Source organism: Vombatus ursinus, unplaced genomic scaffold (assembly GCF_900497805.2).
Source record: "Vombatus ursinus unplaced genomic scaffold, bare-nosed wombat genome assembly UNPS02014847.1, whole genome shotgun sequence".
Classification (NCBI taxonomy): domain Eukaryota; kingdom Metazoa; phylum Chordata; class Mammalia; order Diprotodontia; family Vombatidae; genus Vombatus; species Vombatus ursinus.
Genome location: NW_020954625.1, coordinates 2141733 through 2156818, shown reverse-complemented (window position 1 = coordinate 2156818; position 15086 = coordinate 2141733). Strand labels below are relative to the sequence as shown.

Below are 15086 nucleotides of genomic sequence, written 5' to 3'. Positions count from 1 at the left end.
TTTTGAGATCCACTCCAGATTGCTCATTAGCATACTGCTGTTGGTTTCTAAAGGCTATTTGGCATTTTCTTTTGGTAGAGATGTTACATATTCTTCTATTAATGACTTCACATTTTGAAGACTATGCTAATGAAGGGCCCATCAAACTGGAAAGTCTTCAGATGGGGGACAAGTGACCTTCCTAAAGTGGGGTCTTTTGAACAAAGATCAGCCTAAGTTCAGAAGTTTATTATTAGAAGTTAGTTACAAGATCATCATTTCCCCCAAAATTCATGAAGAATTTTTACTAAGGTTTGCACGAGACGATCTGCATCCTTGGAGGAGGTATCCACTGCTGATTCGATTACTGTTAACTTATATCCTGAGACTGGCTGAATTCAGTTTGAAAGTCCTTGAGTCATCCGTTACTTTTATTACAGGTGAATGAAATCGCGTTTATAAATACCTTGGAAGCCCAGAATAAACGTCATGATGTGCTTTCTAAGCTGAAAGAGTACGAACAGCGGCTGAACGAACTACAGGAAGAACGTCAGCGAAGACAGGAGGAAAAGCAAGCCCGGGATGAGGCAGTGCAGGTAAAATTTAGCTTTGAGAGCTCAGAAATTGCAATTACTTAGAGTAATTAACTTTTAATCGGCACATCCTCGAGTCATTGAGCCATCTGAAAAAATTCTCTAAACTTGCTTTTCCAGAGAAAGGGCGTCTACAACTCTACCTCACTCCCTGGAGGAGTCGGGATGTGTCTGTTCTAATGCTGTTGGCCAAGACCCCAGTGAGCGTATTTCCCCCCAACTTTTAGCTACTGATGATTAGCACCCCAGTTTCATTTAACCAATTAATTTAAACTAGCTTTTACAAAGGGATATTTACTGCAAAGCTATAGCAAGAACAGAAGCACAAACATTTCTCCTAACACTTGGGAGCACACTCTCCCAAATATCACCTTGATCTTTGGGATGACTTATGGGCTTAACACAGTTTCTACACAGAATTTGTCCCCCTGATTTCAGTCCCAAGTCTGGGATAGCCATGAATGAGTCCACGTCGCTGCAGGTGCTGAACTAGGCCAGGTGGGACTTTGCTTCTCAGAGTTTGGCTTTTGGGAGGGGAACGGAAGAGAAGGAAGTGAACATTTATATAGCACCTACTGTGTGCCACAGTTGAGGAAGTGAAAGCAGACCGAAGTTATGTGACTTGCCTCTGGTTACACGGATTGGCAAATCTCTGTGTGGACTCTAGTCCCTGGCCTCTGGTGGCTCACTCTCTTCAGTCTTTGAAGCTTGTAACATCATGGCCACTTCCATTCTCCTTCACTCAAAGCGGGAAATATACAAGGAGGAAAGGGAATACGCATTTTTAGAGCACCTACTATGTGCCAGACACAATGCTAAGTGCTTTACAACTATTATCTTCTTTGATCCTCACAGCCACCTTGGGAGGCAGGTGCTGGTATTATCCTCTTATCAGTTGAGGAAACTGAGGCAGACAGAACAATCAGAGGCTAGACTTGAGGCCAGATCTTCCTGACTCTAGATCCAGTGCTCTTTCCACAGTGGCACCGCTTCACTGCCTCCAAGTGAGTCAGTGACAGAGCCCAGACTGAGGATCAGCTAACTGTAATACAGAACAGAAGGAAAACATGAGAGGTTTGAAATTCTTGGGTGATGTCAGCCTGGAGCTCAGGAGGCTGATGCTGGGGATGCTGGTTTGGGTGACAAGTAGAAAGGGGTTATTATTACTTCTGGGGATTTAATTTTTTTTTTAATGTAATTTTTTTCCCCTGCTGAGCTCACCCCCCCACACACACACCCACTGTCCTGAGAGCACTATCGAACCCCACGAACATCCTCATGGGCCGTGTCCAAAATAGGGAGAGGTCTTCTTTCTCAGTCCTCTTGAACCGCAGCTGATCATTTTGTTGATCAGTTCTTAATTCTTTCAGAATTGTTCATTTTAAAAATCTTATTGATAATATCATATCACTGCTCCTTTCACTCTGTATCACTCCATACAAGTTTTCCTAGGCAGGTAAAATAGGAAAGGTAATAAGCATTGATTAAGCACTGCCTGTGTGCCAGTCACTATGCCAGTTCCTTCATGGATATTATCTGATTTGGTAGATCTCTTTGAAACCATCTTTTTAGAAACAGAAGATATGCCTAAGGGAGAAAAGAGAGAAGAGACAGAAGAGGTCAGGTCAGATCACTGGGGACACTCTTGCTTAGGGGGCTGGAGAAAGGCTATGAACCAGTGAAGGGAATTAAGGAATAGTCAGATAAGTCACCAAAGACAAAGGGTGGAGAGGATGGGGTCAAACCAGATTAAAGAATAGCATAATAGCATTTATAGTGTACTTTAAGGCTTGCTAAGCTCTTTACAAACATCTCATTTCATCCTCCAAACAACCCTGAGAGGGAGGTGTTGGGGTTTTTTTTCCCCATTTTACAAAGAGGAAACTGAGGTAGAAGAAGTTAAGTGACTGATGAATATTGAATGTCTTGACCTGGCTTTGAACCCAGATCTTCTGACTCAGCCCTCTCTCTACTTTGCTACCACATGCCTCTCCTGTCAGGTGTTGTACACAGTTCACGTACCCTCTTGTGATGAAGTCCTTGTAATGGTGATGGGGGAGGATGGGGTCCACGACGAGGATTTCATGTGTGGACATTCCCTTCGTTAATGCAGAATGCAGCTCATCTCTCAGTTACAGGGAGTTGCCAGGAGGCACTCAGAGGCTCAGTGACTGGAATGTGTCAGGGCAGGACTTGAACTCAAGGCTTCCTGAATCCCCAGCCAGCTCTCTCTCTACTTTTCATGTTACTTCTCAGCAATGAAAAGAGTAAATTTTGTGTTTGGGCATTTCATTTGTCCAGTGAGGGGATTGCTGCAGGTCTCATCAGCCTCGTTTTGTAGATAAAGAAGCTGAGCCTGAGAAAGGAGAAGCAGTGATTCGTGCAGAGCCGCGGCACGGTCAGCATTGGCCCTTTGGCCTCCGCACCCAGCTCTCCTCTGCTCCCTGCCCCGTGAGCCATGCACACTCAGCTACATTCAGACAGCAAGTTCTCCGAAAGGTTGATTATGTGGAAGGTCACTGAGAGAGCCAGTGAGCGGGCCAGTATCTAAGGAGTGGCTGCTGTGTGAAAGGCGCGCAGTCTGGGGTGTGTGCTCTGGGCTTCGAAAGCATGTTTGAGGACCCACAGAATATACACAGTTTCGTTAAGTAATTTTGTATTAATGATTTATCATATGAGGTTATTAAATTAATAATTTTGTGATTAAATACTTTTGTTGCAGCAAATCAGATAGGAAGAATAAGTTACTTTAAGGCTGACATATTTTGTCCTTTGTGTTTAGTTTGCCACTACTAGAATGTGTTACCTGTGACTAAGGCAGAAATCTACCACTATATAACTAATCTCTTGATCTATGAAAAGAGTTGGGAAGGCTTTCATTATTTTTCAACTGAAAACCAGTATCTTTGGAAACCATGATTCTGACATTAGGAACGCAAACGAGCTCTGGAAGCTGAGCGGCAGGCCCGCGTGGAAGAGCTGCTGATGAAGAGGAGGGAGCAGGAAGCACGCATCGAGCAGCAGCGACAAGAGAAAGAGAAAGCCCGGGAGGACGCAGCCCGGGAGCGAGCCAGGTAGCTTCCTGCTGGACGCGTGGTGGTGGTAGTGGGCTGTCCCGGAGCTCTTTTCCGAGCGCTCCAAAATGCTGATCCAGCTTACCAGAAATTCTGTCACTTCTGTGAAAAATTGCTAAAGAATTTCCTTGGACGGTGGACAGAAATCACCCTCTGCGTCGTTCCCCATGTTGATATTGAGTTTAGCATGTTGTGTCTCAGACCAAATCCCAGCACTTCAGAACTCTCAGGTGAGTTCTTTGACTTGAAGTCTAGGAGGACCATTGCTAAGTCTATGGCCTTCAAAGAAAGAGGAAGAGGATCCGTGTGTACGTAAGTATTTATAGCCATTCTTTTCATAATGGCAAAGAATTGGAAATTTAAGGGATGCCCATCATCTGGGGAATTGCTAAGTCATGGCAGGTATATGTTTTGGAATCCTATTATGCTATAAATAATGATGAAGGGGATGGTTTTAGAAAAACCTGGAAAGACTAATATGAATTGATGCAAAGTGAAGTGAGTAGAACCTGGGGAACGATTTATAGCAGTAAGAGTTGGAGGCAGAATTAGGGTATCTAGGCACTGGGCCTTTGGCTGCCCCTCACAGACAATACTCCTTCCCTTTTCCCTCGGTCTTTACATTGACTATCACTAGTGCTTGGAAGGTACTCTCTCACTGGCTTTGCCTCATACCATTCTTTATTTCCTTTAAGAATCTGCTGAAGTCTTCCTATCCCAACTGCTGCTAGTGCCCTCCCTCCTAAGTATTCATTTTGTATTTACTCTGTATGCACTTACATACTTACATCTTTTCCCCCTCATAAGTGCTTTAAGGAAAGGAATGATTTAATTTTTGTCTTGCTATCTCTGTAGGCCAGCCCAGAGTATGGCACATCAAGACACAGAATAAATTCTTGTTAATCAATTTAACTTTTTAAACCATTTACAGATAATCAATTACTACTGTTGGACATGAGGTTCAGACCTAGGAGATCTGCCTTCTGGAACAGGAAATAGTTGTTGGGTCCTGGTGTAAATAAGTGCTTCATTTCATGTTTCCCCAAGTAGTAACAAAATAGTCACATTCTGGGAACCACAAATGAGAATGGTGGCTGCTTCCTTAGACTCATGGCCACTTAGAGCAGCTTTGTCCATTCTTTCTTCCCCTGAAATTTCTTGATCGCCTAAAACTCAGGAAGATCGGGAACCTCCTTTTTTCCAACCTGATCTAAATTATTTGAGCAATTTTTGAGCTCTATCCACTCACTACAAGTCATGAATGCTTACTTATTTTAAACCAAACACATTAAGAATCACCTTGTTAATTTCAATAGGAGCAGTACTGAAAATTATTTACACATAAATACTTTGTGTGTGTATATACACACCCAGAGAGAGAGAGAGAGAGAGAAACAGAAAGAAATAAGGTGTGAATGTGTTCTTTGTTGCCCATAAAAGAAAGAAAAATTTGTTCATCAAATGTAATTAAATTTTCATAGACATTTTAGATAACTTGGCAGTGAAGCTTTTACTGATGAAAACTCTTAACATTTGAAAATGTGCCCGTTAAATGAAGCTGAACCAAATCAACATTTAGGATCTGTATTTGGTCTAGTATTTGGCAAGAAAATAAATTATCTGTCTTTGTTTAATTTGGCATAGTATTCAAAAACATTTGTACTTATTTTAGCACTGAGAATAAGAAAGTAATAAACTTACTTTAAATAAAACTGCAAGTCACAATATCCTGTGTCTAGAACTGGAAGGGAGCTCAAAGATTATCCAGACTCACTTGCTCATTTTGTACATCAGAAAATTGAGGCCTAGCAAGGGTGAGTGACTTGCCTGTGATCATACAGTTTATAAGTATCAGAAGTGGGATTTGAACTCTGAACCTTGGATTCTAGAACACATGGCCGCCAGCTTTCACAATCTTCACTTAAAGTTTTTATCTTCTAACTCACTCCTTTCAGCTCCATGGTTGTATATTTTGTCTTACTGTCATCTTTAGAATCTATTTTTTGAATGTTATGATAGTTGCTGCTTTTTTAAGAACATTTCTTTTGATCTCGTATATGTGGAGCTTGAATTTTTTTGTGGGGGGGGGTGGCTAGGCAATGGGGTTAAATGACTTGCCCAGGGTCACACAGCTAGTAAGTGTCAAGTGTCTGAGGCCAGATTTGAACTCAGGTCCTCCTGACTCCAGGTCCAGTGCCCTATCCACTGTGCCACCTAGCTGCCCCTACATTTTTTTTTTTGAGGCAATCAGGGTTAAGTATCTTGCCCAAGGTCACACAACTAATAATTGTCTAGGGCCAGATTTAAACTCAGGCCTTCCTGACTCCAGGGCCAATGTGCTCCATTCACTGTACCACCTAATTGTTGGGTTATCAAGAGGTTATTAAGAGGTCTGTAAAAGATTAACCAAGTGCTAAACGCGAGGCTTACCCACCATCAAGTAGGTCAGCAGAATCAAGGCTGACCATCAGAACCATTATGGAAAGGAGAGACAATTGTGCAGGAACGTAATATTTGTATTTGTTAACCTGAGGATGCTTTCAATAAGCCTACAGGAAATTAATTTACATTGTCATACTTTAAAACTCAGCTACAAAAAAAGGTTCATCAGCTGAGTGGTATAAAGAATGTTAAATATAAAATGAAAACAGCAGGATAATGTATTGTCCTCGAACCATTTCTAACTGAACTCCGTGGAACAAGTTGACAAAAAAAGTTATAATAAAGATAATAATCTTAATGCACCAGAAATTCTCTTTCCTTCATAAACTAACAGATAACAAATCCCTGTGATACAAATACAGATCTCAAAATATTCTTTAAAAATTTTTATTTATGTATTTATTTTTTAGCATTCATTTTTTAAAAACTTGATTTCCCAATTCTCTTCCTTCTTCCAGCCCATCCCCTACCCATTGAGAAAGCAGGCAATGTGATACCCATTATACTTGTTTTTTTTGTTTTATTTTTGTTTTTTAGGCATTTGGAGTTAAGTGACTTGCCCAAGATCACACAGCTAGTAAGTGTCAAGTGTTTGGTCTGAGGCCAGATTTGAATTCAGGTCCTCCTGACTTCAGGGCCCTGGTGCTGTATCCACTGAGCCACCCAGCTGCCCCACCTATTATACTTGTGAAGTCATGCAAAACATCTTTTGATGTTAGCCATGCTGCAAAATAACAACAAAAAAATAAAAATAAAGTGGAAAAAGTATGCTTCAGTCTGCACTCAGAATTTATCAGTTCTCTTTCTGTAGATGGATAGCATTTTTCATCATGAGTCCTTTGTAACTGCCTTGGATCATTGTGTATATATTAGAGTAGCTAAGTTATTCACAGTTGATCATCATTTAATATTGCTATTACTGGGTAGTGTGCTCTTGGTTCTGCTCACTTTACTTTGCATCAGTTTATTTAAGTCTTTCTAGGTTTTTCTGAAACTATCCTTGTATCATTTTTTATAGCACAATAGTATTCCCTCACAAATATAAATAACTTGTTCAGACATTCTCCAATTGATGAGTATCCCTTCAGTTTCCAATTCTTTGCCACCACAAAAATGCTGCTCTTAATGTTTTGTAATATATATGTCCTTTTCCTTTTTCTTTGATCATTTTGGGATACTGTTTCTGTAGTGGTATTGCTGAATCAAAGAGTATGCAGTTTTATAACCTGTTGGGCATAGTTCCAAATTGTTGTCCGGAATGATTAGACTGGTTCACAACTCCAGCAGCAGTGTATTAGTGTCCCTGTTTTTCCACATCCTCTCCAGCATTTGTCCTTTTCCTTTTCTGTCATGTTAGCCAATCTGATGGGTACCTCAATCTGGTACAACCTCAAGGTTGTTTTCATTTTCATTTCCCTAGTCATTAACAAGTTACAACATTTTTTTTTAGAGTATTGATAGCTTTGATTTCTTCTTCTGTCTGTTTATATCCTTTGACCATTTATCATTTGGAGAGTGGCTCTTATTTTTATAAATTTGGCTCAGTTCCATAAATATTTGAGAAATGAAGCCTGTATCAGAGAAACTTGCTGTAAAGCCCCACCCCACTTTTCTTCTAATTTTGTCTCCATTGGTATTGTTTGTGTAAAAAGTTTTATATTTTATGGGATCAAAATTATCCATTTTACTTCCTCTGATCTTCTCTATCTCTTGTTTTTTCATAAACTCTTCCCTTATCTATCATTCTGACATGTAAATGTTTCCACGCTCCCTTGATTTGCTTATGATATCACCCTTTATGCTTAAGTCATGTATCCATTTTGACCTTATCTTGGTATATGGTGTTAGATGTTAGTCTATGCCTGATTTCTGCCAGACTGCTTTACAGTTTTCCCAGAAGTTTTTGTCAAATAGTGAGTTCTTGCTGCAACAGCTTGGATCTTTGAGTTTATCAAAGACTAGATTACTATGGTCATTTACTAGTGTATATTGTGTACCTAATCTACTCCATTGATCTATTTCTTAACCAGTCCCAGATTGTTTTGATGATATGTAATACAGTTTGAGATCTGGTACTGCTAGGCTGCCCTCCTTTACTTTTTGCCTCCATTAATTTTCTTAATATTCTTGACCTCTTCTTCTAGATGAATTTTGTTATTATTTTTTCTAGTTCTATAACATAAATTTTCATAGTTTGGTGTGGCATTGAATAAGTAAATTAATTTAGGTAGTATTGTAATTTTTATTATATTGGCTCAGTCTATCCATGGACAACTAATATTCTCCAGTTGTTTAGAGCTGTCTAAAGTGTTTTGCAACTGTATTCATATAGTTCTATAGTTTGTCTTGGCAGACTCCCAAGTATTTTATATGCCTGCAGTTATTTTAAATGAATTTTCTCTTTTTATCTCTTGCTGCTCCTGGACTTTGTTGATAGTATATAGAAATGCTGATGATTTACGTGGGTTTATTTTGTATCCTGCAATTTTGCTAAAGTTGCTAATTGTTTCAGTTATTTTTTAGTTGATTCTCTAGGGTTCTCTAAGTATACCATCATATCATCTGCAGAATAATAGTTTTGTTTCCTCTTTGCTTGTGGTTATTCTTTCAATTCCTTTTTCTTGTCCTATTGTTATATAATAATAATAATATTGCTATAGCATTTCTTACACATTATTGAATAATAATGGTGGTAATGAACATCCTTGCTTCACCCCTGATCTTATTGGGAAGGCTTCTATCTCCGTTATAGGTAATGATTGCTCTTGGTTTTATGTAGATACTACTTATCTCTTTAAGAAGAGCTCCATTTATTCCTATGCTTCCAAGTGTTTTTTTATTTTTTTATTTTTTTAGGCTGTTGGGGTTAAGTGACTTGCCCAGGGTCACACAGCTAGTAAGTGTCAAGTGTTTGGTCTGAGGCTGGATTTGAACTCAGGTCCTCCTGACTTCAGGGCTGGTGCTCTATCCACTGTGCAACCTAGTTGCCTTGTTCCAACTGTTTTTAATAAAAACGGGTATTGGATTTTGTCAGAAGCCTTTCTTTCATGTATTGATATAATCACATGATTTTTGACATTTTTGTTACTGATATGATCAATTATACTTACAGTTTTCCTAATACTAAACCAGTCTTGCATAAGACTGACTTAAAATAGGAAGGGAAACACATACACAAAGACATACAAGAATATCAATCACTGCTACATTACAAATGGAGGAAAACAGCCTAATTCTCATAATAAATTTTAAAGAATTAAATATTCTAATAAAGCAGAGAGAGTGGTAGTACTGATAAGAAAAAAAAACTCACAATCTTACAAAAACATTTATAAAAAGAAGACATACATAGAATCAAAATGATAGAGGGAGACAAAATTTACTATGTATCAAATGCATTCTAAAAAGCAGAGTTGCACTCATGATAAGTAAAACAAAAATAAAAACTTGTACTACAAGCAGAGATAAGCAGTGAAATTATATTTGGCTTTTAAAAGTATGAACAATGGGGGCAGCTAGGTGGCGCGGTGGATAGAGTGCCGGCCTTGGAATCAGGAGTACCTGAGTTCAAATTTGGCCTTATACACATAACACTTGCTAGCTGTGTGACTCTGGGCAAGTCACTTAACCCCAATTGCCTGCCCCCTCCCAAAAAAAAATGTAAAGTGAAAAGTATAAACAATGAACCAGTATTAATAAAAAATATATGTGAAGATCTTAATGCTTTTTCCCCTTAGAGTTGGAGAAATCTAACAGAAAGAAATTAGAAGGGAAAATGTAAAATGAAACAAAGTGTTGGAGAAGTGAGAGCTAAAAAATTTGTGGTGTCTCCTGACAGAGAAAGAATGTATCCCTTAAAACATACATTAACAAAGTAAGATAAAACAGAAAGGATTAATGAACTGAATGTGCATTTAGAAAATTAGAACGCATAAAAGAGAAAATCTTGAAAATTACAGGTGAAATAGATATATTGGAAAGCCAAAAAAAAAAAAAGAGTTCATGAATTTAAAAGCTCCTTTTTTGAAAAGTCCAACAAAATTAATAACATCTTTAGTCAATCTGAATAAAAAAAGAGAACAGAAAACCAAATTCAAATAACATATTCATAAGGTGAAAGTCAAGCAAAAACTCTGTGGAGTTATGTGCCAACAAAACTGAGAACTCAAAAAGAATAGAAGATTGTCTTCAAAAATATAAAATACTCAAATAAACAGAGCACTAAATAGAGATCTTAAATAAGTCGGTCTCAGAAAAGGAAATAGATATAGCTGTAAAGGAACTATGAAAGGGGAAAAAACAAAAAGAAAAAAAATACTCTCCCCAAATCTCTTGGTCTTGATGGATTTACAGAAGAATTCTACAAATTTTTAAAGAGAAATTAGTACCAGTGCTATATAAATTTTTCTTAAAATCTGAGAAAGAAAGCACTCTACCAAAATCCTTTTATCAAACATTATAGTCATTACACTTAGTCAGGGTAGGATAAAGCAATGGAGGAGAATTATAGAACAATATCATTAAGGTATCTCAAATTATAGGGAAAAGGGGGCAAGTAAGCATTTATATAGCACCTATTATATTCTAGGCACTGTGCTAAGCTCTTTATAAATATTGTCTAATTTGATCCTCATAGCAACTCAGTGGGGTAGGTGCTATTGTGATCCCCATTTTACATTTGAGGAAACTGAGTCAGACAGAGATTATGCAACTTGCTCAGGGTTACACAGCTAATAAGTGCCTGAGACCAGATTTGAACTCAGAGAGATGAATCTTCTTGACCCTAGGCCTGACACCTTATCCTCTGTGCCATCTCGCTGCCCTTCTTCTAACATTAGAAAAATTATTTACATAATAAATCTTATTAAAAGAAAAAAATCACATGATTATCTCAATAGATGGAGAAAAGACCTTTGTCAAAGTACAGGACTCATTTGTGCTAAAATTCCTATATGTGTAGGTATAGAGGGTTCCTTTTTTAATGTGATAAAAACTATACTCATCTAAAACCGGAACCCTACATTATGTTCGATAGGTAAACACTAGAAATTTTCCCATTAAATGTAGGAGTAATATAAGAATGACTGTCCCTTTCCCTGCTTTCATTTGAAAAAAAAATTCTAGAAATAACTAACAATTGAATTAAAATAAGAGAACAAAATTAAAGGCATAAAAATAGACATAGAGGAGACAAGACTCTTCCTATTTGTGATGACCTGATGGCTTACTTAGAAAATCCTACGGAATCAGCAAAAAAGCTGATGGATTCCATGATTTCATTTTTTCTTTAATTTAATCTCTCTGAGCCTCAGTTTCTTCTTTCATAAAGTAGGACTTGTTATAACAACTTGTCCAAAGTTCCACAACTAGTTGGTATTCCAAGAAGAATTTGAGCCCAATTCTTCCTCATTCCACATCTAGCACTGTTGCCATCACTCTTTATTAAGTAGTAGATTGAAGGACTGTCCTTAAGCTTAGCGAGACCTGGACTCCAGCACTGCCTCTATCTCCTTTGAGATGGTGGGTAAGTTCTCTATTGTGTCAGTGCCCCCAGATTACAAGCTACAGATGAAGCCCAATCTTCAAAACTGGAATTTCCATACCTAAGTTTCTGTATACCTAAAAAAATCACAAATTTGGACAAAAAATAGATTAAACTAATGACATTAGCAGTTGTCTTATTGCTTGTTTTTTGTAATATTTCCATGCCCAGCTAATTACCACTCAAAATCTATCCCTAGGAGAAGGAAGCAGGAACATTCTTGAACATTTAAATCAGGAGTTCTTAATTGGTATGGAGTCTGTGAATTTAGGTGGGAAAAAATGATGACTTAATTTTCACTAACTTCTAACTGAAATTTAGCATTTCCTTCAAGTATAAATGTAGGCGATGAACATGTTTCTGAGAAGGGCTCCATAGGCTTCCCTACACTGCTTCCAAAGAGGTATGGTACCCAAAAAAGGTTTGAGAGCCCTTGTTTTAAATATGCCAGAAATCTTTTCCAACTTGTGCCTTTGGGGAATACTTGTGTCATTTGATAAAATTTTAAAACTTCTTGAGTCTTTCAGTCTTTTTGAAATACTTGTTTATCATTTCTTCGTAGGCTACCATCATTGTGCATCTGGTGGTGATTAAATTTTCTTATGAAAGAAATAGTGTTTATAATACTGCCTATTGAAAATCCCTGTACCCTCATGGTACATTAACTTGTTTCCATATAATGATTTGGATACTATTTCTGAATAAATTATAGTCAAGAGAATTAAAATCTACGATGTATGAACTCTTATTACATTACTCTTAGTAATTGTCCTACCTAATTCACAGGGTTTGTTGTAAGGATAAAACAAATTAACAAATGTAAATGTACTTTGAAAAGCTAAAAACACTCTATGAACGTCAGGCCATCTAAGTGATCTCATTGTGTAGGTATTTCAAAGCCTCATCATTTAAAAGTGATTTATGAATGGGCTGTTGAGTTAACGGGGGAAATGCTTACCTTCAGCTTCTGTGAAATTGTTTTACACATTTTTATGAGAAGACAAATGATGCAGTTAAAGCCTTGAGGTAGAGTCTTAACTAGACCAGCTTTTCTCCCTTTTTGTTAAAAGGAAGCATAATCTACTGTCCTTAAAGAAAAGGAAATGAGAGTGTTTTCCAGTGGTATTATTGTATGCTCCCTGTCCTGTCTTTATATCTGGGGAATGTATTTACCCACTGGCTCCATAATGAGCCAGAACTTTCCTTAAAGCCAGATTAACATCTTTCCAGAATCATCTCATGGAGGTGTTGCTTAGATACCTCAAGGGAGATATATATTGCATGAAATACTTAGTGTTTCTCATCAGTCATCTTTTTCATAAGTTATTTGGAGAAGCAAACTTAATATAAAAGACTAATTGTGCTTAATTTCTTTGCAGAGCTTATTTCAGATGTTGTCCCTTTTAGTATGTATGTAATTTTCTTGTTGGAATTCAGTTAGATGTAGAATTCATATTTGTTTTATTCCTGGATTAACAGATAGGAAGAAATGGTGTTAGTTCCTATAGTTTGAATGGTTTAAAAATGCTTTTCATTTATTTATTCATTGAGCAATTATTAGCTGAGTCCCTGCTATATCAAAAGTACTGCAATAGGCCTGGGGGATACACACAAATGAGTAAAGTGTATATCCCCTGGCTTCCAGGAGCTTACATTTGTTTTGTAGAGTGCATATGACGTGAAGACTTGTCTGCGTAGCTTTTAGCTCTCTCCTTCTCCAGCACAGCATCTTTCACAAATTCCTATTCAGTAAATATTTGCTGCTGAGGGCACCAAGACCTTAAGATGCGTACCATGTTTGTGTAAGGACTTCTCCTGTAGGGGCCAAGAGTTCTACATGGTTACAGGTATTTGTGATGGAGGATCATTACTCTAAAGTAGATAATTGGCCTGGTCCTTTGTCTTAGGTATTCTTCTAGTTAGTGATAAAGCAGAGTTCATATCCTTTACTTCTTTCTGATTACTTGTTTCAGCCAAAAGGGTTATTAATTGATTTTTTTTGGACCACAGGAAACAGTATATACAACATTTTGCAGTCTGTACCCTGATCATTTTCATAGTCTAATGGTGGTAGCATGTGTAGTACTTAGATTCTATAGAAAGGGCCCAATTTGAGGTGAGAGTTTTATAGAATTCTTGAAGGCTTATCTGTCCACAATTCTTTTAAGTGTAAAATGTTCATAGAATCATGGAGATTCGGGAGCTAAAAGGGACCTAGCAGGAAGGATTTCATAGTATCACAGTGTTGGAAGGGACTTTAGAAGTCATCTAGGCTAATTCTTCCTTGAAGCAGGAATCCCCATCCCACTTAGCAGCTCTGTTGGTTAGGAAAACTTGTCTGCATATTGAATAGAAATCTGCTTCTCACTAGCTTGTGTCAGCTCCTTCTCGTTCTGTCTTCTGAGCCACGTAGAACTGGTCTCATCTCTCTTCTCCATGACCTCTAATCCTACATTTCACTCACTCCCTTACTTCTTTGCCAGTTCTGCTCCAGACTTCCAGCATCCCTCTCCTCTTTTGCCCCTTCTTCCAGTTGGAACCTCCATGTGATGAAGCGTCCAAGCCAGCCGTGCTCACTCCCTTCTTTACTCCTCTTGTGGCTGTCCTTCTCGCTCTAGACTTCTCTACCATTCCCTACTGCAAGACCTTTTTTGGTTCTTTTTTATGTATTGTCTTCCCTTATTAGAGTGTAAGCGCCTCAAGGACAGGGACTGTCTTTGTGCTTCTGTTTGTATTCCCAGCACTTAGCACAGTGTAAGTACTTGGCACATAGTAAGCATTTAATAAATTCTCATTCTCTCTCCCTCTCCGCACTTCCCTCCCTCCCCCCTCATTATCATGGCACCTCTTCCCAAGGCTGAAAATCCCCCAATTTTCAGTTTTTCTATGACATGGTAATCATCTTCCTTCTCCTTACCCTGGGCTTCTGGATGTGCTCCGGCTTCTATAACGTGTGGTACTCGGAACAAGGTCAAGGAAGTCAGACTATTGTGCTTCTTTTCATGAACCTTAAGATAGTTTGACTTTTTTGTCTGTCATGTCACAGTGTTAAAATAGTAAGCTTACAATTCATCAGATCTTCAGGTATTTTTCACTTTTCTCTGTCCTATATTTGAACAGTGAATTGTCTTACACTACAGCATATGAATTATTTATCACTATTAAATTTCATCTTAAAAGGGCCAGTTAATTGAGATTTTTTTTTTTTTTTTGGAAACTAATTCTGTCATCCAGTATTTTGGGTACCCCTTCCAGCGTTGTGACATCTGCTCATTTTATTCTATTGATACCATTGCTGATACTCCTAATGATGAGAACAATAATATCCTGCATTTATATAACCCTCCTGCCAACTACCCTGGAATTAGCTATTGCCATTGTAAGCAAAGGAACTTAAAGCTCAAACAAGGCCTTAGCCAATGTTGTTGTTTTTCAGTCATTTCAGTCATGTCCAGC

General features: G+C 38.0%; 1 protein-coding gene across 4 annotated transcripts in view; it reads left to right on the top strand.

The window, feature by feature from the left end:
* SCAPER (S-phase cyclin A associated protein in the ER) overlaps window positions 1-15086 on the top strand; it is a 400073-nt gene that overhangs the window by 118918 nt on the left and 266069 nt on the right. For all 4 annotated transcript variants that reach the window (XM_027840666.1, XM_027840664.1, XM_027840665.1 and 1 more), the window contains exons 16-17: window positions 420-575; window positions 3504-3646. In XM_027840666.1, coding sequence (XP_027696467.1) covers window positions 420-575; window positions 3504-3646 — 299 coding nt within the window. The remainder of the gene's footprint in view (window positions 1-419; window positions 576-3503; window positions 3647-15086) is intronic.